This window comes from Mauremys mutica, chromosome 6 (assembly GCF_020497125.1).
Source record: "Mauremys mutica isolate MM-2020 ecotype Southern chromosome 6, ASM2049712v1, whole genome shotgun sequence".
Classification (NCBI taxonomy): Eukaryota; Metazoa; Chordata; order Testudines; family Geoemydidae; genus Mauremys; species Mauremys mutica.
In genome coordinates, this window is record NC_059077.1 from 10,335,511 (window position 1) to 10,362,726 (window position 27,216).

At 39.5% G+C, this 27,216-nt stretch overlaps 1 protein-coding gene across 2 annotated transcripts; it reads right to left on the reverse strand.

The window, feature by feature from the left end:
• Positions 1-11,871: 11,871 nt before the first annotated feature.
• SYT4 (synaptotagmin 4) lies at positions 11,872-23,395 on the reverse strand. 2 transcript variants are annotated; one of them, XM_045020297.1, is made up of 4 exons: positions 23,148-23,395; positions 19,456-20,264; positions 17,740-17,860; positions 11,872-15,362 (listed from the first exon to the last, which is right to left on the reverse strand). In XM_045020297.1, the coding sequence occupies exons 1-4, from the start codon at positions 23,179-23,181 to the stop codon at positions 15,055-15,057; spliced, it is 1,272 nt and encodes a 423-aa protein (XP_044876232.1). In that variant the 5' UTR covers positions 23,182-23,395; the 3' UTR covers positions 11,872-15,054. The 2 variants fall into 2 exon arrangements, with proteins under 2 accessions (XP_044876232.1, XP_044876231.1); XM_045020296.1 differs by having other exon boundaries at positions 19,450-20,264.
• Positions 23,396-27,216: the final 3,821 nt, after the last annotated feature.

Sequence of the window (27,216 nt, forward strand, 5' to 3'; positions counted from 1 at the left end):
CAAGCTTTAGAGACCTATAGAGCTCTTCTTCAGGTCATTCTTCTTCAGAGTACCTTTCCCGGACCTAAGAAGAGCTCTGTGTGGCTCAAAATTTTGTCTCTCTCACCAGCAGATGTTGGTCCAATAAAAGATATTACTTCACCCACCGTGTCTCTCTAATATTTTCCTCTGGTACTCTCCCACAAACCTGTTTATTTTTAAATGATTATGTTTATAGGCTCATTTTGTTTTCCAAATATGGTGGAACTAGTTGCACTTACCACCGTCAACTGCTGGAAGTTCCACATCTAGCACTTCCTGTTGACCTTCACTTTGACTCTACAATGACCTGGTTCTGTCATGATTTAGCCCTATGGCTATGTCCTGTCATGTCTGGACACTTTCTAGGTTGACAAGAGAATATTAAAATCTCATAAAAATGTCCCAGCACAAAAGATCTTTTTGCCACCACTTGGGCTATTCCTTGGCCCATCCTTCCAGCTTAGTGTTCAGCACACCCTGGGCCCAATAGTCCTTACATCAGGCTTGTATGCCCCTTCCTCTGAGCTGGTAGTGGAACCCAATCCCCAGCCCCTGATCTGGGTTCTGGTCCAAGGACCCCGTACTGGGCATCAAGGACTTCTCCCTCAGACCTTCTGCTGTTTTCATGGGCCACTTCCTACCTCCAATCCCCTTGTGCTGCTTCCCTGCAGCCTATGATTAACATAGCTTCCCTCTAGTTCCCAGGCCTCTGGCTTCTCTCTAGGTCCTCCCAGTTCCTTCTTCCTCTGCTGGAATTCCAATCCCTCTAGACTGCCTCTCTGTGTCTTGCCCTCTTTCCAGGGCCCACCACAGGGATCAATTCCTTCTCTGTGACCTTCTTCAATTTGCTTTCCCCAGGTTCTTCCCATAGTGAGGGAACTCTCTACCTCCTCTTTCCTGAGTCCTTCTAACTCACTGGGTTCTCCTCCCTATTATGTCATCTTTCCTGACCCTTTCAGATCACTAATTGCATTGCCAGATCAGAACTGCTGAGGGATATCTTCTAGGTCACAGGCAAGGCTGCACCCGACTCCCCTTAAAGGACTACCCAGCCTATGATACACGGGTAAGTAATTAAAGTGTTTATATGCACACTAGCCTATTTGACTATACAAATATTGGACATTTTCATCATATTTAGAATCCCAATTTTGGAAATTTATCTCAGTTCTTTTTCTAACAGTGTGAGACTGATGGGAAGATGGAAGCCTTACAACCCATCTAACTCATCCACTTGTCAGCCTAGCACCTGTACCGTGTCTATTTCTCCCTGTGAGGAAGTCACAAGAACTAAGGGTGCAGGGGTCCCGGCTCCACTGCTGGCCCCGGTTCCAGCTGTCAGCCCCAGTCCCCGGCCCATGGTCCCAGCTGCTGGTCCCAGGTCCTGGCTCGGGGTCCCACCTGCTGGCCCTGCATCTGGGGCTCCGCATGTGCTCCCTGTGGCACCAGTCTTGGCCAACCCTTACCCCCGTCTGCATCCCCCCTTCCCAGAGCCAAGGCCCTGCTCCCAGCCCCAGCTCTAGGGGCATGGACGCGGAATGGAGGGAGTAGCTCAGCATCCTCACTCTAAAAATGGTTCCAGCACCAATGTAAGGGCCTATCAAACTCTATTTCAGATTATTGTCATATTTATCTCTTTTGCTGGTGTCTGGGAGTCACTGTGGGTGTGGAAAGGCAAAGCCTGAACTCCTGTCTGGATCTGAGTTTTGTTAATGGGGCCTCTCTGCAGTATTAAGGTCAAGAACTAGCATCTTTATTAAAATGTATAATTGCTTCTTGGCTACCACCCCCAGTAATAAATGTTTGGCAGGCCAAATTATTCCCACAGTAATTTCTCATCTGCCAGCCCATTTTTAATGTGTTTACATAGGTGCAGCTGATTTCATAAACAGATCTATTAATGACGCATGAAAAGGATCAGAAACCAGCTCACTCATTTTTAGCTGTGTTGCCTTTGCAGAGTTAACAGGAGTAACAAGCAGTAACAACTTGCCTTAGTCTGTGCTATTATTACATAGTCATTCCTGATAGACGATATGCACTATAATCTTTTTTTTTTTTTGGTACTCTTCTGTACTTTTCCCACTTTTTCAATATCCCGTCTGTAATATATTAACCAGAACAAAACACAAAGCTGACTGACTGACCCTTCGGTTGTGGTATAAATATCTATTCTAATTGACTCTGGTTTCCTCTGTTTATTCAGTTCAATGTTCTGTCTGCATTTGAAACTCTTGCCAGACATTGGGAGAATGGTTTAAAATGTATCTCCATTCTTAACTCACATGCAAGGTCCCTTTATTCATCCTGTAGTTTGGGACCACTGAGGGCAGAATCCCTTTTCTTCCTTTTGGACATGATTCTTCTTAGAGTTCATATATCTGCAGATTTTCACACCCTGCTACTTAGTCCTCTACTTTAGGTCACTGATGTATCATTTGAACAAGATGCAGAACAGTCATTTCACTTTTCACCTCCCTCCCACCTGATGGCTAATCAGTCGCATTCATAGAACTGAGACCAAGGCCCAGCTAGAAATATCCACATAGAAATTGTGAGCCCCATGCTGAAACACTGATGAGCAGTTGAAATCAATGGGACTACTTGTGTGAGTAACTGCTCACATATGTGAATAAGGGGCTTACAATTTGGCCCTTTACCTGAATGCCCCAAACCAAGATGGTTTTAATAATATATAAACCAGATCAAAACTAGCCCTGATTTTTTTGTTCACCTCCCAAGCTCAGAGGATGATGTGTTGCTAATGAATACCAAATTCATGGCTATGAAAAACACGTCATGGACCATGAAATCTGGTCTCCTGCCATGAAATCTGATCTTTTGTGTGCTTTTACCCTATACTATATAGATTTCATGGGGGAGACCAGCATTTCTCAAATTAGAGGTCCAGACCCAAAAGGCAGTTTCAGGGGAGTCAAAAGGTTACTTTAGGGGGAACCACAGTATTGCAACCCTTACTTCTGCGCTGCCTTCAGAGCTGGGTAGCTGGAGAGCGGCGACTGTTGGCCGGTGACCAGCTCTGAGGGCAGCGCCCTATCAGCAGCAATGCAGAAGTAAGGATGGCAATACTATTCCATGCCATCCTTAATTCTGTGCTGCTGCTGCTGGCGGCAGCTCTGCCTTCACAGCTGGGCTCCCGACCAGCAACTGCCGCTCTCCAGCTGCCTAGCTCTGAAGACAGCTCCGTTGCCAGCAGCAGCGCAGAAGTAAAGGTAGGAGTACTGCAACCCCCCTACAATAACCTTTAAAACCCCTCCACAATCCATTTTTGGGACAGTTCCCCTACAATTACAAAACTGTAAAATTTCAGATTTAAATAGCTGAAATCATGACATTTATGGTTTTTAAATTCCCGTGACCATGAAATTGACCAAAATGGACCGTGACTACTAGCCTTAATTACTCCATGTGGTGGATGGCTAGGAGTCGAATGCCCTCCCAGTGCATGCGGTAGGCAGTGAATATGCTTCCAGAGAGATACCACCGCTTCAAAACTGGTCTTGGCTGATCCCCAGTAATTACTGGGAACACTTCATGTGTATGGAGACTACTGCAAACTCAGGCCCGGAGCCAGCCAAGGAAGCTGAGAAGTTTGTAGTTCATGCTCACCCTATGCTAGTGTTTAAGTGATGCAGAAAGGTAGGTAATGAAGAAAGCTGTGACTGATACCACATATATTTCCTCTTTAGAAGTCTCTGGGAAGGCAGCTCATAGAAAAGGCAGATTTTTCTCCACCCTCCCTCATCTCCAGTTCCCTGACAGTAGCAGGCACATAATTGGCTAATGCACCTATTATTCTTTTTAAGGATCTGTCATGATGATTTTAAGACAGAACAATGGTTGTATATCTCTGGTAAACTTTAAGGAAATTGCTGTTTTAGAGGGATGGGCACTATAAAAGGTTTAAGTTATGGCAGACAGAGAGACCAATAGAAATTTCTATTGTTTATGTCCCTTATTTCTCCCTGCAACATATTTCCTTACTTCTATTCAGCCCCTGTTATCAAATCCATCAGCACGGCAATCACATCTGTCCTTTCCTAGTTTTTTTGCTCCTTTTATCTGTGACAAATAGACAAATTCTGTCTATCGTGTCATCAGCTTGGAAAATATTTGGAGTTTACAGCCTTACCAGAAAGAACTACTAAAACAACCCTATAAATGGCATTTCTTGTTGGTGGTGCATTTATGGCATGTACCTGTCATGACTGTGACAGAGAACAATGATCCTCCTCTCTGGATTCTAAATAAATACAAAATATGTGTGAAAGTCCAGCAGCATCACCTACAAATCCACAATGATATTATAGGGCAGATCCTGGTGTCACACCCCGTAGCTCCATTTGAATTCTGCACATCTGGCCCCTCCATGAGTGAAGAGAAGCGTGGGCAGTGTTCACTAGTGTAGAGAACCTTGGGCAGACTCTCTTCTTGCCACTTTCCTTCCTAACTGCCTTGAGCTCCCAGTTGCCAGTTAACCTTCCTTCAGGGAGGCTCTGTCTGCCAGCAGCCCAACTTAGCTGTATGGCTCCAGCTGGGCTTCTCTCACTGAGAGCCACAGATCTGCCCTCTTTCCCTGTCAGACCCACCTGAGCCAGGTTTAGCCCTTTTAATCCTCCCTCCAAGTTTGACACCTACTGCAGGTGAAGTGGAGAAAGGCATATTGAGCCCACCAGGTCTCATTAACCCTTTCTGGGTCAGAGTGGGGTTGACACACTCCATCACAGCAAGAAAGGGTTGAATGAGAATGGTTCGGATCTTTCTTGTTTGTTGGATCTACGAACATGGTGATGAGAAAAAAGTTTGTCTCACCAAGAAATGCCCAAGTGGTGAAGTTCCACAGTGATCAGTCCTCTCACCCCTCTTGACAATGTAAATGTTCAGTGCTGGGGGAGGTTGTTTAGCAATTTGGGTAGAGGTGGTCAGAACACACAAGTTCTGTTCCACTGGAAATTCTGATATTTTGGAATTTGTTGTTATTCCAAATCAGAGCAAAAAGGCAAAAATTCCCACAGAACAAAAATTTTGAAAAAAAATTAATTTGGAACAATCAAAACAATTGAGTTTCATAAGGTTTTGTTTCAATAATGTTAAAATGTCAGATCACAAAATATTAAGGATAATATAAAAATCAAAACTAAATCAATTGAAACGCTAATAAAACCAAAACATGTTCACCTAATATAAAGAACACATTTTGAAATTATTGAAACAAAATGAGAAAGCTGAAATGATTAATTTCAACATTTTCCCTTCCAAAATGGACAGATTCCTACAAAACATTTCAAAATGTTTCAACATTGTTTTGAAACATTCCAAAATATTTCAATGTCAATGAAACTGCATTTTCTACCTGAAAACTGTCCAGTCAAAAAAATTGCAACTAGCTCTAAATATGGGTTATTGTGCAGTCATAATACTACTCAGATCTATGTCTTCTCATATACTTGTGCCAGCATGTACAGTGCATACACTGCACACCTCCCTAGCACAGGTATAAATAGCAGTGTAAATGGTGAGGCACTGGTTAGGTGAGTAGATGAAAAGACACACCTCAGCCCTGTTGGTATGTACCCTGTATGCTGTCAACACACATAAGTTCAACCTGGACAAAAGACATCTGGTAGAGGGAAGTATACCCACGTCATGATTAGCCTGTCTACTTCTGCTCCCAGTGCAGCTGTGAGACCAGATAATATATATGGACATGCCCTCCCCCAAGGTTCTTCAGCTTGCTAAAGCAATTCCTGTGTTCTTATGTAAATAGGGTTGAGAATTCATGCTATTCAATATGGTTCTGGGAAGGCTGTGAGACACATCATTTTTTAGAAACTTTGATTGCAAGGCTCGGGAGCACACAAATGATGAGTATGAAGTACAACAAGGTAATATAGCATGAAGATTATAGGAGAACATGTTTGTTTTCAGCTCAGATAGCAGCTACCCATTCAGATCATGCATATTTCATTTAAATTTATTATGTAGAATAAAAATGGTACGAACGCTGCACACTGTAGCATAATTCTCTGTCTCATTCATTACAATAAAGCAGTTTTGGCATGTCTCTAATACAAAAAGTACAGGGAAAAATAAAACAAATTGATATTATGGACCTAAATGACTTACTGTAAGTAGTTTGGTAACATTTCCTTTGTGCATGTTTTGAAGCACCTTTAGGGTCCATATTTCAAAGGAGATTCATGGTGAACATTATCGGCTTTTCTTAGGCAGCGTTTATTTTAGATTTGAGCAAAGGACAAATTCAATTATGGGTATGTGGATTAATGATATTTTCCAGTGCCATGCACTGCATGATAAGCACATAATCAAATATCAGAGGGGTAGCTGTGTTAGTCTGGATCTGTAAAAGCAGCAAAGAATCCTGTGGCATCTTATAGAATAACAGACCCATGAGCTTTCGTGGGTGAATACGCACTTCGTCGGATGCAAGTCGGATGTATTCACCCACGAAAGCTCATGCTGCAAAACGTCTGTTAGTCTATAAAGTGCCACAGGATTCTTTGCTGCTTTTACACATAATCAAAGGAATTCTACACCAGTCAGTACAATCAAATACAATTTTTAGTCACTAATTCCAAATGTTGCTATTGGACAATATTATCCTTTTAAAAATATTGCTTAGCTTTCTGGAGCTCTGTTCTTTAGAAATTAAGAGGAAAGGGATATCTCCATACACTGCCTCACTATGTAGAGAGAAGAACATAAGAATAGCCATACTGGGTCAGATCAATTGTCCATCTAACCTCTCTTCCAACAGTGGCCAATGCCAGGCGCTTCAGAGGGAATCAACATAATAGGTAATCATCAAGTGATCCATCCCCAATCACCCATTCCCAACTTCTGGCAAACTGAGGCTAAGAACTAATCACATGTAATACTAATTCTTAGCACTTTTAATCTTACCAAGTGCTTTACAATGTTATTTAATTGACCCTCACAATATTTCTCAGCGATTGGTCAGCACATATTACATACCCATTTTACAGCTGTGGTTGAGTGACTTCCCACTCATCACAGAATGAATTAGTTCTCAGAACCAAGGTTATGATTCAGGAATACCTGGGTCCAACCTTATTCTCAGGCCAGTAAATGCCTCACTCTCAAAATTTGGACATTTAGCCTGTCTTGCAGCATTTAAAATGTTTGTACCAAGTTCCCATAGTGCCCCTTTTGGTAGAGAAGAAGGAGGACTTGGTGTAATGAGTATATAAAAGGGGACCCTTCAGTAAGGCTACAGGACCATGTAACTATCTCTCTTTCTTTAGCTTCTAGGGATTGTGCTTCCTAATGTCATCACAAGATCTCAGTTTTTTCCCCATTCCACATTGAAATGAACCCAAATTATTTTGAAGTTTTTCTTGGAAAAACAGCGACACTCCCACTCCCCTGTGCTTTTACCTGGGATGTAGCAGACCCAGGCTCAAGTCCTTGTTCTGCCTGATTCAGGGCAGGGACTTGAACTTGTGTTTCTCTCCTAGTTGCTGAGTGACCTAACTGCCATGTTATTGGTTAATCTGAGGTGGGTGTGGGAGCTCTCTCTTGGCACTGCTCCACTTTGCATAACTAATTAAATATTAATTGGGCCAGCAAAAAAGACTAGCTCTGTAGTCTGGTGGTTAGGGCCCTCACTTGGGATATGGGAGATGCAGGAACTTACACCATTCTATTGAAAAATTCCTGACGAGATGTTCTATGGACTATGTTATTGTGACATACCCTGAGTGCATTCTAGATTAGTGGGTTGCTGTGTCACCCCTGCCTTCTAACTTGGGGTGCCCTTTACACTGCTTTTCTGCTGTGGTCTCCAGACCATAAACAGCCTCCAGCACGTATGTCACTCCCAGCTATGTCGGTGTGCACTTGCAGCCTGCTAGTCACACCCAGGCTCTTATCAGCCTGAATTATACTGCAGGCCCAGCACACTCCCAGTGCCAGATTTCCCTCCAGAAATATATCTCCTATACTGCCCAGCCCTCTCCTGGACAATACAAGCTCATATAAAGTCCATCATTTTATTAATAGAAATGAGATGCACAAATCTTGTTTGGATTTTCTCAAACACTTCAATTCAAACACCCTGGGTAAGATAAAACAATAAAATAAGTTTATTAACTACAAAGAGATAGGTTTTAAGTGAATACAAGTAATAAAACATCAAATTCAGAAATAGGTACTAGAAAAATAAGGATAAAACACAACTAATGCCTAACTTAAAAAATGATGATAAATTGAAAGCAAAGTTTTTCAGTCTCACTAGGATCCCTTCTTTTGTGTAATGGCTGCTTCTTTTGTTCTTTCTCGTGCCATGAATCAATGGACAGACAGAGAGAGAGAGAGGAGGAGGGGTGCTCTTGGAGTGGCTCCCTTTTCTTTTTATAGTCCTCTCCCTTCTTTGAGAAGCATCTCCAGCTGGGAGCATGGCAACAGGCAGACTGTGTGAATGGGAACTCCATGCTGTTTCTTTTCACCCATGACCCTTTCCCTGCCAATGAATAGCCACTTACCCACCCACTGACCTTGTTTGCACCTGGCTGAGGTGTCAGCTTGCCCTTTGTCCCTGAGGAACTGGTTTGGCTACTTCCCAGACTTGGAACATGATTTAGTAACACCATATAGTGCAATCTTATAACTTTACATACAATGTTGCCACATATATTTTACCAGGACAATAATGACCAGCAAATTATGAGTTTTCAAATGATTCCTCACAAGGCATACTTTGTACAAAGATTATTACAATAGTGTACAACGGAAGAATACAGGCGTTCAGCCTGTCACAGTAGTAGTACATTTTCTGGGATTCATTATAGTTATGCAAAGAGTCCTCACTCTACTCAAAGATCTGCCTCTATTAGAATGCGTTGTGAAGTACATCTCCGTGGATGGCAAACAGGTTCTCCTGGGATGGGAGAAGACCTAGGAGACTGGCCTTTAAATTACACCATTTTCTATTGCAAATGAATCTGAACATGAAAAGTTTCCATTAGAACTCTTCACTCTCTATGAGTTTGGGTGGGCAAAAGTCTGTTTCTTCTCAGTAGAGAGTACTTTGATAGCATTATTCAAGAGATTGTCATTTGGCCACTGAAAGTGGCCAGCCTCTGAGACCTGGCACAAGTTTGTTTTTGGCTTAGTTGCATTTTTACAGTTTTAATCAGAGATGGGCGAACTTTTGTTTGTGAAATTTCAGATATGCCCTAATTTTGTGATCTGGAAGTTTCCACTGATCACCTAAGGACCAGTTTGCATTGAGATCAACACTGTAACACTGACTGTAAGAAGGGAGTTGGAGTTAACATTAAGCACATCCTTCCCCGCCTCTTCTTTCACTTGTAGATTGGAATGCATTGGCTAAATGGCTTGAGAAAGTAGCAGAAAAGCAACCACAATCCAGCAAAGGGGAGCAGCTTTAGGATGTAGGGACCAAAAGGTTTGCCTGACAGTCTCTGTCCCACAAGGAGACTGGCATGTCAGGAACAGAAGCCAGTGATATTTTGGTACCTATTAAAAGAGACAGGACTTAATACCTTGGGGACTTGCGTAGACCTTTAGAGTTGATTCAAAGTAGATGTAGGGCCAAATTCAGAGGCGACATAGTGTGAGTCTCATGTCAGAGTAAATCACCATCAGTTGCCATAAATCAGCATAAGTCGATGTGAGGGTGTGTTTAATGCACTCACTGAGGAGTCAGTAGGGGTCATGGTATAGCAAGAAAAGCAGGCAAGAGGGGATGTATAACAGCAGTAGCAGCTTTAACGTACTTCATTTTACAGACTCCTGTTGATGGCTTCTCCTGATGCAGATTCACATTTCCAACCCCTCCCTGAGAACATTAAAGCAACACACACTCAGCCCATGCTGATTTACTTCTCTCTGACTTTCACCGTCGCCTAATATCACCTCTTGGTTTTAGCCTGGAATACACTGATTCCCTGCTTCACATTCCTTTTCTTCTCCATGTATATCTATTGAGCTGTACAATTCTAAGGAATTTATTAGAGGAAAGTGTAGCCCCCAAAGTAGCATTACCACCCTGGATAATGGGGGAAAAAATAATAATTAATAAAAAAAAGTTCGCAGCTATTATAATAGCTGTTAAATATTGTCCAGTGCATCTGAAAGGAAAATTGAATATAAAATACTGCATATCTGCCCTACACACACACACTTTAAATGCAGACTTATACAGGCTCCTCTGTCCATTCATTAATGTCCGCCTTGGAAGTTTCATTCACGCCATCCTAGAGGCAATCTCATTTGGAGGGCATCGCAGAAAAGGAATCAATAATGCTATTGATATCTGTGAAATACTTCTTATTTGTTTCCTTAAAACCAATTGTGTTTTCAGAATCGTGCTAAAATATTTACAGCATCTGTCAGAGAAAACAGATGGCTATATCCGTGATTGTCTTCAGGACTACATTAAATCTTACTGCCAGTCTGCAACGTGCTTGGCTGTCTAGAAAACAACAGAACTGCAGAAGCCATTCTATTTACATTGGAATGAATAAGTGTCCCTGATTCTGAATTAGTTTAATTCACTTTGGAAATGGATTAGGGTCATTTGGAATAAAGCATTCTTATTCTGGAATAAGAGCATCCACACATGGAATTAATCAAGAATAGTTAATCTACTTTACATTTGCTCCCTAATTTAATCTGGATTAATTTTGATGTGTAGACAAGTCCTAGGAATGCCCTTTCTTGTATAGTAAACAAAAAAAGGAAAATTATAAACAAACTGTAGCAATGTCTTCCATAACAAGTGATTATTTGAGCAGCTGGAATAACACAGAGGATGCATTCTCAATCAAGACAAGTAAGACTTTCTAAGGTTTCTAGAAATGAGGGAGTAGGTGCTGTGTTGATTGGTAATGGACTCAAGACATTTAAGCACTTGATTACTATTTTGAACCTAGCTCAAATCACTAATGATTGAGAGCTGTTTTCATCTGACAGGTTGGTGGCTTCAGTCCAGTTCTTAGTGGATGGGCCTCATAACATTGCACAGTAATAGGCCTGCCTCTTTGTTGGCAGTATTAGAAGAGAGCAAGTGAGAGAGAGAGAGAGAGAGAGAGAGAGAGGAGTGGATGGGCATAAAAAATCAACGACTCTCTCATCTCCCAAAGGAACTTTTTCCAGGGTACAGTTAATACACATTTGCAAGAAGCAGTGCAGGGAATCTTGCATTAGCATTGACTCTGCGTGAGTTGTATCCTTTCTGTGGCTAATGGAAAGGGAAAGTTTAATCAGCGCTAGAGGTTACATCCCAGAATATCCCTGGCAGGCGTTGTCGCTCAGAGAGGTACTTCTGACTCATAATTTCCTTTCAAAGGGTAATCATTTACTTCTGGCAAGTTAGTAGGGAGAATAGAGCAAGATTCCACGTATTCCCTGCCACTCCCTTTTCACCTTTTCTGGATAAGGACTAAAGGGTATGCATCCCTGTTTACTTCTGCACCTCTAGACCCAAAGTCCTTGTAGTCCACATTGGTGGCTAAGCAGGCTCTTATTACCTGGTGTGAAGTCCAGCTCAGAATCTAGCCCCAAATACATAATCCTCTTTAAAAACAAATGTGCTGAAAAGATATTGTGGATTAACAGCATGGAAAAAGGACCTAGGTGGGGAGAGTATGGTATATACAAACAGCCTTTGGTAAAACAAATCTACCCCAGTGTTATTTTGGGGGTGGGGATTTATGAGAGGGAATATCTGTTATCTGGTGAAGGTATAAAAACAAAGACCGAGAACAAAACAATTGAGTCTATTGAAAACATACAGTGGTAGAATATTTGCGTTGGGATGGGATGAATGAAAGCAGCAGTTTATTCTTGTCTTACATACATGGCACAACATACAGAGCTGGCACAAAAAACTTACAAAACCTCATACACCATGCTTCCTCCCAAATAACTTCTATCAAGTTACAACAGCATAAGAAATCAGTTATTTAGTTACAACAGATCTTCAAACATGGATAACCTCCCATTCAGATTTTTTTCCGTAAGCTACTTAGACAAACATTATTTTACATGTTTAATACAGTACAGTATCCTTAACAGAGTTCAAGATATTCACATTGAGTATTGAATACTTTATAAAATGGAAAAATTCTCATTTCAGGGCAGGACCACTTTTATTCCTGCCATGTCTGGTTTACGAATGGGTCACGTGTCATTTTTACTCAACTTTCCAAGCTAATCATTGCTTTAAATTAAAAACAAAAATCCTATTTACAATTTTTCCAGTGTAATAAAAAGGTCTTTGCTTCCCACCTCCCTATCTTCCCTCCCCCCAACAGCTGTCATTTATCTGGTAGAAATATTAACCCGTAGGCTGCTATAGAAACTTTAAAACACCCTCCTGACAACATCACATTGGATGGAAAAATGAATGATGGCCACAGCCCATGCCTGATTTAAAAAAAAAAGACTTTTTTTTTTATTTTATTTTACTGAATGAAAGCCTTTATATCCACTAGGAATGTATGCTAAATCTCATCATTTGATCACATTAACAAAGATGATGCGCTACCTGTCAGCCAGATTGTAATAACTATACCCTTGTTCTAATTGTACCTCATATTACATAACAACCCATTGACTTCAGTGGAATTACTTGTGTAACATTCTTTTTTGACATTAGTAAGGATATTGCAGTCTGGCTCTGTAATGCTACTATCTTTGGGCTAGATTCTATCACCTTTAATTATACTGAGTAATGATTTACTCCATAAACAGTCCCATTGATGGGACGATTCATGATTCAGATACTACTGTATGGTCCTGATCTAAGCCCACTAAGTCAATGGGATCTTTTCTTTTGACTTAATAGGGCTTTGGCTCAGGCCCTGTTTGCATAATGTTAGCAAACTTTAGCCCTGAAGTAGATAATCAATGTCTAAACAAAACAAACAAAAAAAGTTTCTATTTTTTGTACAAACAATATGCAATTTTTTTTACACTAAGTGTTGTCATAAAAAGCATATATAAGTTGTTTTGAAAATGCATTTTTATAGAACTTTATAAACGTGATATCAAACACGTTCTCAAAGCTGGATAAAGTACTGACACAAAACCTGAAAGAACCTAAATAGAATTCTTCAGTAGTATTTCTTTCTTTCTTGCATATTTAACTTTCCAGTCTCCTCCACTTGTCATTTTATGGTCAAATTATGGTCCCAGTGAAGCCAACAACAAAACTCCAAAGGGCTTCAAGGATTTGGCCTTCATTGAGTGTCTAATACAATATCAATTGTTAAAATGTTTTCATCATCGGCCCTATTCTGCCACCCTTCTTCACACTGAGTAATACCGTAATTCACAAGCAGTCTCATTCATTTCAGTGGGATTACTTGTGAAGGAAGGAGGTACTCAGTCTAAGCAAGGGTATCAGAAACTGACCCTGCATTTTTTAATCCTCCTTATTTCCACCACTAACAATTCTTTACAAAATATTATTCTTTACAAAGCTTGTCATTCAAAAGGAACATAGGACAAATATTTGCAGAAAACACTGTATAAGAAATCAGTGTACCCAGTGTAAACATAAATAAGATTCACAGGGCTCAAATGTTTTATGTCTATACTTGTTTACTTTGTGTTACACTTAGTTCCCCAATCTGGCATTGTGACCACAGTTTAAATCACTTGATACATACATGTTGCATACTACAGTGAAATCATGTTACTTCCCTCCCCTTCCCTCTCCCTCGCCCCATTTTTTAATATAATCAGCCATGGACACATGAAGATGATTGAAATGAAGTGCTACTTTAAAATTGTTCATCTAATATGATTTAGCGTGTGTTATAATGCTAATTTTGGGCCTCAATCCTGTAAATACCTGTTTCATTTTATACACTGTAAGTAGTCTTATTGATTTCAGTGAGACTACGCACAGTGCAGAAAGTTAAACCCACATGTATGTTTTAATGGGATTGGGACTTTGATTTCTGCCATATAATGCAATTTGTGTTTTATTTTTATTTTATTTTTTATTTTTTTTTAATTTTATTTTAGTGAAGCAAATAGAAAAAAATGGTAGACAAGTTTATTTTAGATATTTTCAACCTTTTTTAAAATATAACAAGTGAAAGATCATTCATTGTAATAGTCTTCACATTTCATTACCTTGGTAAAAATGTTTTACCTTCATTAGAAATGCTCAATGTGTGACCTGGGCGTGGAGTGAGGTGGGGAGATGGGCGGAATTGCAGGTCATACTTAAAGCGCAAATCCTAACCGTATTGTAACATGTGCACTCACCTATATCTGAGCCCTTTTTATAAAACTATTAGTTTTAATTTGTTCGTTACTTTTAAAACATACTTATTTCATCCATTGTAATAATAATAATAATAACAACAATAATAATAAAAAACCAAACGTAAAAGACTATACAATATTTCACACACATAACAACTATTTGCACCTGATGTGATATGCAAAGCAAGTTGTTGAAAATGTCTTGTATTTGGGTTAATCAAAGTATAAGTACCCTATACTTATGAAAATTGGTTGAATTTCCATATGAGAAGGTTTCAGATACAATGGTAAACCAAATAAAATCCTCTTCCTGCCCCTCACACATTCTCAATTTTTAGACTTAAAAAAAAAAGTCTGTCCCTAGATCTAGCAATATATATTAATGAGGTTATCATCTTCTGCATGGAGTAGTAATCTACAGTTTCCAGTGATTTATTCATAACAGATAGACTGCTCTTATTGAAGTTTGCACTGCTTCACAAGTCTATTACTATGTAAACTCCAGCAGAATATGAATATCATATGAAATTATGTCAAGTTTCTATGGATTAGAAATACCTTTGTTTAATGTGAAAATTTAGTTACCTTCTGTTCTGATAGTTCACTCCAGTTTTAACAAAAAGATGTCTTGTTGTTACAAGCCTGTAATTATGCATCATACAGAAAGAAAATTGCTCCTTGCCTATGGAAATATTTGTTAAGTTCCAACCCATTTCTAGGCTGCTAACCATCACACAGCATATGCCACTTGGCAATTTGTCTCCTAGGATATTCACAAATTTCCTTCCAGTGCTCTCCACTTGTTCCTTCTGCTGAAGCTCCCAGGGTTAACCGGCCAATAATCTCATTCCTGGATCCCCTATCTGAATCCAAAACCAAAAATTCAATGCTGATATCTTCAAGGCCCTCACAAGGAATGTCAAAGACAAACAATTCATTGAATACTGCATTGGGGGTGCATTTCTTCACATGGGTTTTCTTTTTAGAGATTCTCTTCTTAGCATGGTAGAGGTTCACTTTGACATAAGGATCTGCAATGACAAGCAAAAGAAAAAACAAAACACAAGACTATTGACTGTTGTCCAACAGCAATTCATGGATCATGTGAATGGTAAAATATATTCTACCAGCATAATGACAACATGATGAGGGATTGCCACAAACAAATAGATGTTGAAGAAAGGTCCCAATTGTAAAACTTTACCCTAAGTGACAACAGCAAGCTTTGTTGTCCTTTTTTTTTAAAATTAAACTATGAATCTTGAAAAATTAAAGCACAACTGATAAATATTAGATCTAGGTCTTTATTACTACAGCATGAAGGAAAAAACTCTATTCGCCTAATGGCAGAAATTTAAAACTCTATATTTATGTTTAATATGAATTAGTTATTCACACTTATTTGTGTAGGATAAGCCACATCTTAATGAGAATTGTGCAAGCAAATGCATAGGAGGAAAAAAACAAACAAACTAGAAAAAAATCTTCTTTAAGGAGTGGTTGAATGGACAAAATGTATTCCTAGTGTATCTCCAGTGATTTTAATGGACTTGATTAACTTGGCCCCACAAATTTTAATTTGGTTATTTTGAACCAGCAACTCCAAATGTGGAGCTGGATTTGTTGGTATGCTATATACGCCCAGGCTTAAGCAAGTTGATGACTGCCTTGCATCACTGGAGTAGCATGAAGTAGCCAATTCAAAAGGTTAAATTTTGTCCATATTTTATTAGTCCTATTAACTGACCCAACATGGCTTTTTTTAAACAGCATTCAAGTTTCGCTTGACTCTTCTTCCATTGAATTCATAGAAAGTTCTACCATTGATCAGAAGTAAACACAAATCCCATTTAGAATTGCTGGGCTGGAGAAAACAAACTAGAGTAGCTGGATGATGACAAGGTTACTCGTCTATTTGGCCTGATAGTATATTTTGCAGAAATACAGAAACAAAGATCGTATTGCATATATTCAAGTGCAGTATGATATGACAAAGTATGTTGAAATGTAGTTCCACTTTCATACTATACTTTCATAGTTAACCAATACTTTAGGAATAAACCTCAAATAAATAAATAAATAAATAAATAAATAAATAAATAAATGGCCTTTTGAAGCACAAACACCACCCCAGCATTCTATATATCAAAATCAATACCCATCAAAGTGCCGTACAGTGCTCTTGATCTCTGGCCAAATAAACATTGCTGGTTAACATCTCCCAACCATAGATACGTTTAAAGTGTCCAGTTTGCTTCTCCCATATCTATCAGCAGCCTTTTATACCACTGACCAGGAGGTTTTGTTAAGGTGCGGGGGCATCAAATAAGTGGTTTATGGAGTCTCCTGAGTGGATCACTTCCTATCTTGCTGAGAAGGTAAAGGTGAGCAGTAAAAGTGAGAGGGGTGCTCTCATACAGGGAATCACTGGGGTCTATTTTGTCATGAGTGGTATCTGATTACCTGAGAGACCTCCTTTCTCCCTGGCCCATGCTGACACAACTGAGAACAGAAGAGATGCTAAAGATAGAGATCCCTTTAAGAAGCATCTTCAGCTTTGTAGGATGTGTCAGCCTTCTGAGTACACTGCAAGGCCCATCTTTTCTCTTGGGCATTCAGGACGAGTTGAGGGTTAAAGAGGATTTTATTTTATGCTCAGAAGAACAGCCCATTGCATTTTATTGTGAAATTAAATTATGTCAGAGTGCCCAGTGTTTGGATATGCCCTTACTTATGACTCTCTTAAAATAAATTGAATAAATATACCATACTGTCTGTCTGTGTCTGTGTGTATCTACCATTGGTTTCAATGGACGTTCCATAAAAAGAAACAGTAGCACAATAGAGCCACGAAAATGGATTGCAAAACCTGCTTTTCCTTAGTGCATCCCAAGGACACTGCATTACAATGCACAGATATCATGTTACAAGTGATTTATCTTACATTGCAAATACCATGTAACGAGCCAACTTGAGGGCTGATGTGACTTCATTGGAGCTATGTTGATTTACACCAGCTGAGGGTCTGTCTCAGTAATAACCCCCTGTAGATTACTTATTTACAATAAAACTATAATTCTGCAGTATTTCCCAACAAAATATCCTGCTGATGTCAGAGAAGTCCTACAGAATTAAAGGGAAAAACTCAATGACTTCATTGGGAAGAGGATTTCTTCCATATTAACTGCTAGGCCACTCAATTTCTTGGCAAATACTATATAGGAACAAGCTCCTAACATTTTGGAATGTAAAATATTACATGTCTCTGTGAATAAAGTAAGAGTGAATTGCAGATCATACAGCCCATGAATACATGGGTGATTGCACAGATCTTTAATCTGTAAACGCCCAGGCTTAGTATGTTTTTTACAATTCTGCCTATTCCACAGTCATAAATAAAGACATTACCTGATAATCCTGAAACGTCAGCTTTGGGTAGGTGCCTGGCTTTTAAAACAACCACGGTGAGAGTGTTTGTTGTAGACTGGTAGCAGAGAGAGATCAGTAATTCTCCACGCCCAGATGACTTCTGAGGAAACAAAAAGAGAACCTTTATGAACAAATATCTTGGTCAATATCTTGGCTGTGAATTGGAGTCATTAGTACACTTTTTGAAAATGTCATATGAGACCAGATGTTGGAACACATTGGAGGAGCTCTAAAGGAGCTATTTATTAATTATTATTATTAGGAGTAGAATTATTAGTATTATTTATTATCATAGTGCTATGCTACTTTATGTTACCCGACTTGATCCAATGTATTCTGGTAACAAAACTTTGTTAATGGCTTGTTAGTAAACTGATTACAAAAACAAGGTGAAAGCATATATTGTCATGGAAGAGACCTATTAGTTCACATGGACTATAGTAAGATAAAGATTTAAACTGATTTTTGAAACACCTACATCATAGGAAATAAATCTCAGTGAAAATAAAAGAGTATAAGCAGAGCTAAAATAGAAAATGTCTATCAAACACATGTAATTCACCAAAATCTGCAATGAAATCTTTTGACAAATATAGACTCACAATTTTATTGAAATTTTGTCCCTAATACTCTCTGGAGGATTATCATTTAAATGGAAGGAAGAAGAAATCAGGGTTCTGCTGTATAATTATTTAATATGAATTTGCAAGAACAATGGCTTTACATCAAGTAAAGCAAAGAAAAGAAACAGAGACCTAAAAGGTTGAACCTCTCTGGTATGTACAGTATCAATGAGATGATTACAGAGCTGTTGTGCTGCAGCATTAGAACTATAAAAGAATGATATTGCTGATAGGAATATTGGCTGGCAGACATTAATTCAATTTGATGTAATGCTTGATCTTTTGAAAGCAATTACATTAACGTCAATACACATGCCAAATCCTCAGGAAGGGCTGGTGGGTACAATTCAGTTGTTATGGTTTTGAAATATCTTTTCATTCTGAACCTGGATAACAAACACAGGGCGAAATTCTGGCCCCACTGAAGCCAACAGAAGTTTTGACAGATTTCAATGGGGCCAGGATTTTGCCCATAGTGTCTTCTTTTTATTAGAAGAGCTGAAGCCTCTGTTACAATACTTAAGATACAGGATAATAATACAAAGGTCAAATAATGCATTTTAAATCAAACAGTGTAGTCAACAATGCAATTTTGTGAGTGGTTTCAAATAAAAAATGGATAAATATCTTTGATCTTTAAGGGCTTGGTCCATAGTTCACTGCAGTCAACTGAAAGATTCCCATTGACTTCAATGAGCTTTGAGTCAAGTCGTAATTGCCCATCTTCAATACAGAATGGGAAAAAGAAGCTGTGCATTCTGTTCTCGCCAGCCTGATTAATTTGGGTCAGAGCCTGCTGACCTAACATAAGTGGTCCCATTGAAGTAAATTGGACCAATTGCATAAGAAAATAGGATTTGGTCCATTAGCAATTTCTTATAACAAGCTCACTGCAGTGATCATTGATTGCACTTGTATGCTTGTCTCCCCATAATGTTATCATTTAAAGCTTCTTAATGGCTGTTCTGATGAACTCTTTCCCTAGTATCTAATATACTAGTAAAATAATAACATAATAATAAATAATAAAAGCACAGAACTTTTAAAGTTATTTAAAATAGATTACCCTAACATTTCTCTTGATGATCTCCCTGTTCATTAGCATCCTTCCCTCAGACAATTCAATTCCTTCAAGTGGAATGAGGACTTCTCCAATGATGTCATCTCTGGAAAACCTGTCAAAGCTCAAGATCATAAAGTGAAGGATTAAATCTTGGACTTGGCTATAGGGGATCCCATAAAATGTAAAGGTTTCATCAAAAGCTGGATCTAAGGTTTTTCTCAGCACTCTAGTTTTCACCTTGTGCTTCTTCTCGGGTAAGATTGTCATTTTGATGTAGGGATCAGAAGTCATTGACTGTTCATCCATTGCTGGCAATCCACGTGCTTCTTTGATGTTCACCACAAATGACTTCTTCTCAAAGTTGTACTCTAAGGAGAAAAAGAGAGTCCCTAGCTTGTCTTGTTTCTCTTCAGAAGACAGTGAAGTGTTGGACTTTAAGCTCTCGGGGGATATTGAATCTTTCTCTCTTTCTACAAAGTGTTTTGGAGTCAATTTCTCAAGATCTGGAGAGCTCTGGATTTTGGGGGTTGTTTTGGGGAAGTTGCCATTCAAATCTCTCTTTTCCAGGTCGAGGTGGAGAGAATTCTTTGGCATCACTGATTTGCTTTTTGCTTCACTTTTGTCATCTGCTCCAAATTTCTTCTTACTGTTAAGGTTCTCGGGATAAATGTCAACCCCCTTCAGCACATGGACAAATTTGTAGGGAGGGGTCTTGTTGGATTTGGAAGATTTACGCTGGCAGCAGATCCAAGCAAAGAGGGAGACTGTGAAGACAAGGCCAAAAGCACTAAAGATCCCAACCACTGTAGGAATTTCATCTGCAAATCAAATTAATAGTAATAAACATGTAAACAGCAGTGCTTAAATAATGTGATATATTAGAAAAAACACTCAAAAAAGATGGCACTAGCAGCAACCTAGGCAGAGTGAAATGTTTTTTCATTATACACATTGCAAAGGATCTGTGTATATTTCTCGCCACCTGCAGGTATAAATGTGTAGCCACACAGCAAGAAGGACTGCTCGTGTAAGTACTTTTCCATATACAGTGTAGCCAATTATTTTAATTTATTGTTCATTTTTTGTTAACAACAGAGCGATTGGGAGGAAAACAGTAGGACAATGTAATATCATTAATAATTATTCTGAAATGGCTCCTTTCTATGTGCAGTTTCTAGGCTCACTTAGAACAACTAAATCGGTATGAACCCACGAGGCAAACGCATTTTCGGCTTACTCCTGCAGCTTCTGCATTGAGTCTCCAGGATTTTGTTGCTTAAACAGAATCTGAAATATGCAGTACTTATATATGACATCTACGTTTTATATTGCTCCCTGGTCTGCTCTGTGTAATGAATGAGGTAAATGTTTTGTGTTCTAATCTCAAAGGGGGTTGGAGGTATCTCATGACGATGCTGAGTTTAATAGAAGGGGATGGTATTCAACACTTTCTTAAGAGGCTCTCACCTTCTTGCAGGAGTGAGTCCTTGAAACAATAATTGTATCTATAAAGGCTTTCCCTGCTCCCCGGACATTATGCATTCATGTTCAACTCTAAAAACAAGAAAACCCACTGTGTTGCTATCCATTAAGTATTGAACCTATCTGACTATTAACTGGAGAATTTAAAAGCAATAGAAGGAGGGTTCTTGTTTATTTTACAATATTTCATTAGATCGTATATGGTGACAAAACACATTAGAGCTAGATTCCACTCCCATGTTCATATGAATCATGCATTTGAAAATTACGTTTCAAAGGGGAAAACAGTGCAAGTGCTACAATCTCACTTGGAATGTGGATAAAGTGGTCGCAGATAGTGTTATATTATTAGTGTTTCATAAGCATGCAATGAAGGGCCACATGAGCACAACTAACTGGAAATCCAATTTGCCCTATAAGTAACAAATTTTAACATCCCACAATATACCAATCAGAGCTAAATCCACATCACTGTAAGAGCGAGGGGCTAGTAAAATATTAATGTGATGACGTTTTGTATGAATAAGGGTAATTATGGTCTTTATGTAAGAGTGCTGGTTCTTTAACACATGATTAGCTGACCTTTCTGGTTGAGAAAGAGCACAGGTGTCCTATATGAATGAGTCTGTTATGTACAGTTAAAAGCTAGACACATGGAACTACTTTTCACTTACTGTCATATCTTTATTTTTGTATTGGTGTGCACTAGCACTAGAAAGAGATATTAGGAGATAAACTTCCAGCAGCTAAAGGGTTAGGCCTGGCTCTACATTTCTTCCAACAGTTGAATCATTTTTCCTTCTACCCTTATTCTGTATCATTCATTGTAATTAAATGTAAGAACTCAATAAAATGACATGTATGATCAATAAGTGAATTCATTTTTTTTAAAGTTAAGCACGTGGCACTGAGTTTAGACAATTCCTCAGGTTTCAGAAATGGAAAATGTATAAGATGCAATAGGAGAGAACAAGGTATGATATCATAACTATTGGCACAACTTAAACAGGTTTTAAGTATCAGTTTGCATTTTTGTAACACTTTTCATTAGATCACATTTAAACAGACTGTTTATAAAAGTATGAATAATATTACATGTGACATCTACAGCTTCTGGTAGCATTGATGAGACAAAATTGATACTTTAAATTAATTATCTTAATTAAATCAGTCATCAGGTGACCAAGATGTCACAAATGTAGTTAGAAACACCCAGGTGATGGGGGTGGGGGCAGGGAGATGAAATGGTAAAGAACATTGCTATACATTTACTTCAATTAGGTAACAACCTGTGTTTGTTGCTATTTTCATATGGCAAATCAATTGTCCAGCCATTCAGAAAAGCCAGATTTCTTTGAAATGTTATTTATTAATACTAGAGCAGATTCTGATCTCAGTAACATAGATGTAAATCAGGATTCACTCCACTTAAATCAAGGGAGTGATTTCAGATTTACACTCTTGCTAGAGTAAATATTTTGTAAAGGATAGTTCAGAAACATTTTTTTATAAACTCTAAGTAAATATATATATATACACACACACCTATTTATGTGAATGTTTCTGAAACTCCTTTTCTGTAATAAAGTTAATCCTATATTCAACAACAAAAATGTTGAACTTAAAACTTTTTATTATTATCATCCTTTTATACTAACATCCACTGCACCAACATTTATCTCAGGAGTAAGATGTCCATTTAAATTAAGTGGGGATATCACACATTCACTCACCTAGCAACATCAATTAAAAGAACATATATATCTGTGGATAAGATTTTATATGCTCTCCTCTTTAAGAAGACAGGGGTGAAAGCTAATCCAAGAGCATTTTGAACAAGGATTTGATCTTTGGCATGGAATATACTTGAACAACTCAACTCTGGGGGTATGCTATCTTTCCTGGAGATAGAGGAAATAATTGAGGCATCAGTAATACACACAAAAAAGTCCTAATGCTTGCCAGTACCTGGGCTCCAGAAACAAAAAAGAAAATTACACATGTATAAACTTCAAAGACATAAAAAAAGATGCAAGTGCTGAAAGGATTCCTCTGAAAGAGATATAAGGCAGCTGTGGATATAGGTTAGACAAGATTTCAAACCTTAGTCACCTCTCCCGACACCATGAAATGGAACATTCACACAAATGCCCAGCCAGCTCTCAGGCTTAAGGGTGGAAATTGCCCGGCGTTATAAGTTTGGGATGGAACTTGCTTACCAAATTCTTCTCTGCTCGCTGAAATCGGAGCCATTTTTGCTGCGTGCTCTGTCCAAGGTACTGAAAAGCACTTCCTCTCCTTAGCCCAGCTCTTGGCTTGCACAAACCCAGCGGAGCCCTATTTTTTCCCAGCCTGATGAAATCACAAACATGAAAGATCGGGAAGGTTTAGGAGGAGGAGGCTGTGAAGGGGGAGGGGAGGGAGCTCACGGTGATTTGCAACCCCCTTCCTGTTTTGGTTCTTCTGAGTAGCTCGGCTCCGAGACTGAAGACGTGGTTGAAACCCAAATTGACGCAATCCTGACGCTACAGGGCTGAAATCAGCACCTTCCCCCCCCACCCCCACCCCTGCTAGGGATTCAGCACACACTCATCAATTATTTTAACTGCTCTGCTGCAGGAGATTAGCTCGCATTCTCAGCCTGACACAGACAGGGATGCTAATTCCTACAGCCAAGCATGTCCTTGTAGGATCCACAGCCCTGTTATGTTTCATTAAGTATTATTTATTAATCTGATATCCAGGTTGCAATGATGCAGTAGACGATGCAAAGTCTTAGGGTCAAACGACCCAGCTCCAATTTCAGGGATGTGTTTTCGCTATATTTGATACCATACACATAATGGATCGGAATCACTAAATGCCCCGTGTCTACTGCCTCTTCCCCCTGGGAAGTGCAAGAACATAGTGTTCTCGTCTCCCGAGCTGCTTTCGGGTCTGGTAAAAGCTGGATCTGCTTGTCAATTTGGAACCTAAGGCTCCCGGATTATACTGTAAAAAAAGTCTGATGCGAAAACACCCCCCTGAATCTGCAACAGTGCTGCAAAACCTGGCACTTGAATCCTGCTGGATCCAGCCAAGTTTTGGCTCCCATCCCAAATTCTGCTGCATAAATGGAGACCGCGTGAAGGTACTTCTGTTACAACAACAAAATCCAGAGACAGATGGACAGTGCTCCAGATCCCTGGATCTTGACCCCCGACATTTTTTGTCCCCCACTCAGCAAATGCTGCTGCTTAACGACAGAACAAATGTAGCTGCTTCTAACTCCAGCAAAATCAATCCGAGAGGCTGCACTGTCAGTCTGTGGTGCTGATAATCCCAATTCCACTTCCTAAACAAAGACCATGTTGAGCTGCTTCTGCTGCACTTTAGCAAGCCTGCCCCTTCCCCCCAGCCCACCTCTCCACACACACACACTGCAGCTGTTCCACAGAAACTCAAACCCAGGATGGGGACTCTACTGGATCTTACCAAATTTTTGGCCACAAACACATAAATGATACTATAAAAACAGAGGAGAGTGGTGCTTCAACCATACACCTATACAAATCTGGACATACACACATGCTGGTATAAGCATGTGGCAAAAACTACCATTTGACTCCTCTATTTGACACTACAATTTGGGTGCTCAAAGACAGGCAGGATCCAGGTACATCCAGCTTTTGACTTTCCCTCCCTTCTTTTTGTTAATAGCAATTTTTTTTTTATTTTGGACATCCAAAATTTAGACTTGTTCAAATGTAAGTGCATGGAAATAATTACATTTGATTTTACACTCCAGAGCAGACTGACAGGCTTCCAACCATGATCAAAATATGCTGAATCTTTACACGAATTTAACTGGAGAACATATGGATGCTATCCCTGATCCAGTATCAATAGGGCTCCCCCTCTTCCCCCCCCCCCCCCCGGATGAAATCTGGAAGAATCTCTGTTGATATACACAGGGATTACCAGCAAAAAATCCTGTGGCACCTTATAGACTAACAGACATTTTGCAGCATGAGCTTTCGTGGGTGAATACCCACTTCTTCGGATGCAAGCCACTGCTTGCATCCGAAGAAGTGGGTATTCACCCACGAAAGCTCATGCTGCAAAACGTCTGTTAGTCTATAAGGTGCCACAGGATTCTTTGCTGCTTCTACAGAACCAGACTAACACGGCTACCCCTCTGGTACAGGGATTACCAAGCACATGGAACTGCCAATTTCTGACTGTCAAAGGTTTCCTTCCCTTCTAGTTTCTTAAAAACCATGGAACACAAGGAGGCACCATATAAAAGGCTGTTACACAGTTTTCAAGTTTTATAGTGGCTAGAGACCACTTTCTTTCAGCACTGATTCTCTTTTCCAGAATGGGAACTCTGTTAAAATGGGGGTGGAGGGGAAGCACATTCTTTTTTGCAAAGTACAAGATAGTTCAGCCATTTTCGTCCCAGTCCTGCCCCCCTTTTTAAATTAACAAAATTTGTCCTTGTTATGGATTATCAATATTATTATTTGATATTGATATTCTGGGAATGTCTAGAGACCAATCAGGTTGAGGCCCCATTGGGCTAAATATTATACAAAAATATATTAAATTACAGTCTCTACCCTTACTTTTATCTCAGGTTTGTACATATGGGCTCATTCAAACATTACAGAAGGTGTTTCTTTCACTGCCCTGGCTCCCATCCTTTAGGAATTGCTAGTTTTCAAGGAGATTATGATAATTAGATAGACTGCTATTTTACATATATAGAGAATCAACTCTTTATTCCCATAGTACACCACTTCTATGACATGGCAAAAAAAAGCATCACTTACATCAATCATGATCCTTCTGTAGTTAACCATGTGGCTACCCTTAGTACAGAATATGTGTCACAGAAAATAGCTAAGAAGCAGGCTGAGCACTGGGATGCTGACAAACCTTGAGACAGATGTGCTGTTTATTCTCTGTGTTGTGCAAGCACCATCTAGTGTACACCTTAGATCCCTCAGTGCCTGAGGAATAGCTTACATATACACACTTATGCAAACATACATAGAACTACGCAGAGAGATAATCAGCCTATTATTTCCATGTTGTATATAAGGCAAATGGCAGAAAGATGATCACCCCTTCTATTTGTTAACTGGCTACATTTCCACTGAACCCCTGCCAAGCAATGGGTACTTTTTCTCTCCTTGTGGTTGCAGATTCTTAGGAATGCCTTCCTGTCCTGAGAAAACATAACTGATGGTTTCAGCAGAGATTCACATTCTTAGAATACCCTTTTGTAAAAACTAGAGCAAAAGCACATTGCTCAGTCTACATTCCCCTCCATTAATTTGATAAGCAAACAGATGATCATGATCTGAGCGCCACAACCCCCAGACACATTCAGCACCAAGTCAAGGAGAGCTGTTTGAGACCTTGGCCACTGTACTAAGTTAAAATGAGTTTGTGTGAAAAATGTACAGTCCAGCTGACTGCATCACAATGAGCTTTTCTGTGGGTCTAGAAAACAGATTATCAATGCACAGGCATGCGCAGAACACTCTCCAGCTGCTGAGAGAGTAGGGAGTGTGGTTACCAAGCAACACAGACCATACAGTTCCCAAAACAGATAGGCCTCAAATAAGCATTTGGGGCTGGAAAATAATGGTTTTCCGTCCCCTCCCCACTTATCAACAAACAATTACTATGTTTTGGATTCAAAAGAGCTTGTGTGGAGGAGAAAAAGGCCTGGTTTCCTCCTTTAAAAACCAAAAACAACTATTATTTTAAAATATAAAATAAAGCTCCATGATTTATATGTAGGAGATAAAAATAGGGAAAAAGCCCTTTTCCACCCCAACAAAATCTTATCCCTGGAGCTACACGCTGACACTATGTCTACACCTGGAGCTTAGGGTCTGATTCCCAACTTGCAGAGACATACCCATGAGGTCCAGGTGGGTTTGTACTCAGGTTGGCTAGCCTGTGGCACTGCTTGCCACTGACCTTGCTTCCACAGCGACAATATCTTTAGAACACTAGCTTGGTTATGTCTATGCAAGCTGGGAATCGCATACCACAGCTTCAAGTGTAGACATAGCCAGAGGTGCACATGTTCAAATGCAGCCATGAATTGTGTAAGCCTCGATTTTTGGATTCCAGATTTGAGACATTGACTTGATATGGACCTGAAAGTGCTTGTTCAGCACATCTGAAAATCAGGCCAAAAAGCCAAGATTTTTAAAAGTAGGAACCTACGTTAGACTACATAAATAAGTGGCCACATTTTCAAGAATGCTGAGCCCCCTGACACACTCA

Coding starts and splice junctions, on each gene's coding strand:
- SYT4 (XM_045020296.1), bottom strand. CDS start 23,181: ATGGCTCCGATTTCAGCGAGCAGAGAAGAATTTG. Junction 20,265..23,147: donor AGCGAGCAGAGAAGAATTTG/GTAAGCAAGTTC, acceptor TTTGATTTGCAG/ATGAAATTCCTACAGTGGTT. Junction 15,363..17,739: donor TGACGTTTCAGGATTATCAG/GTAATGTCTTTA, acceptor TTGTCATTGCAG/ATCCTTATGTCAAAGTGAAC.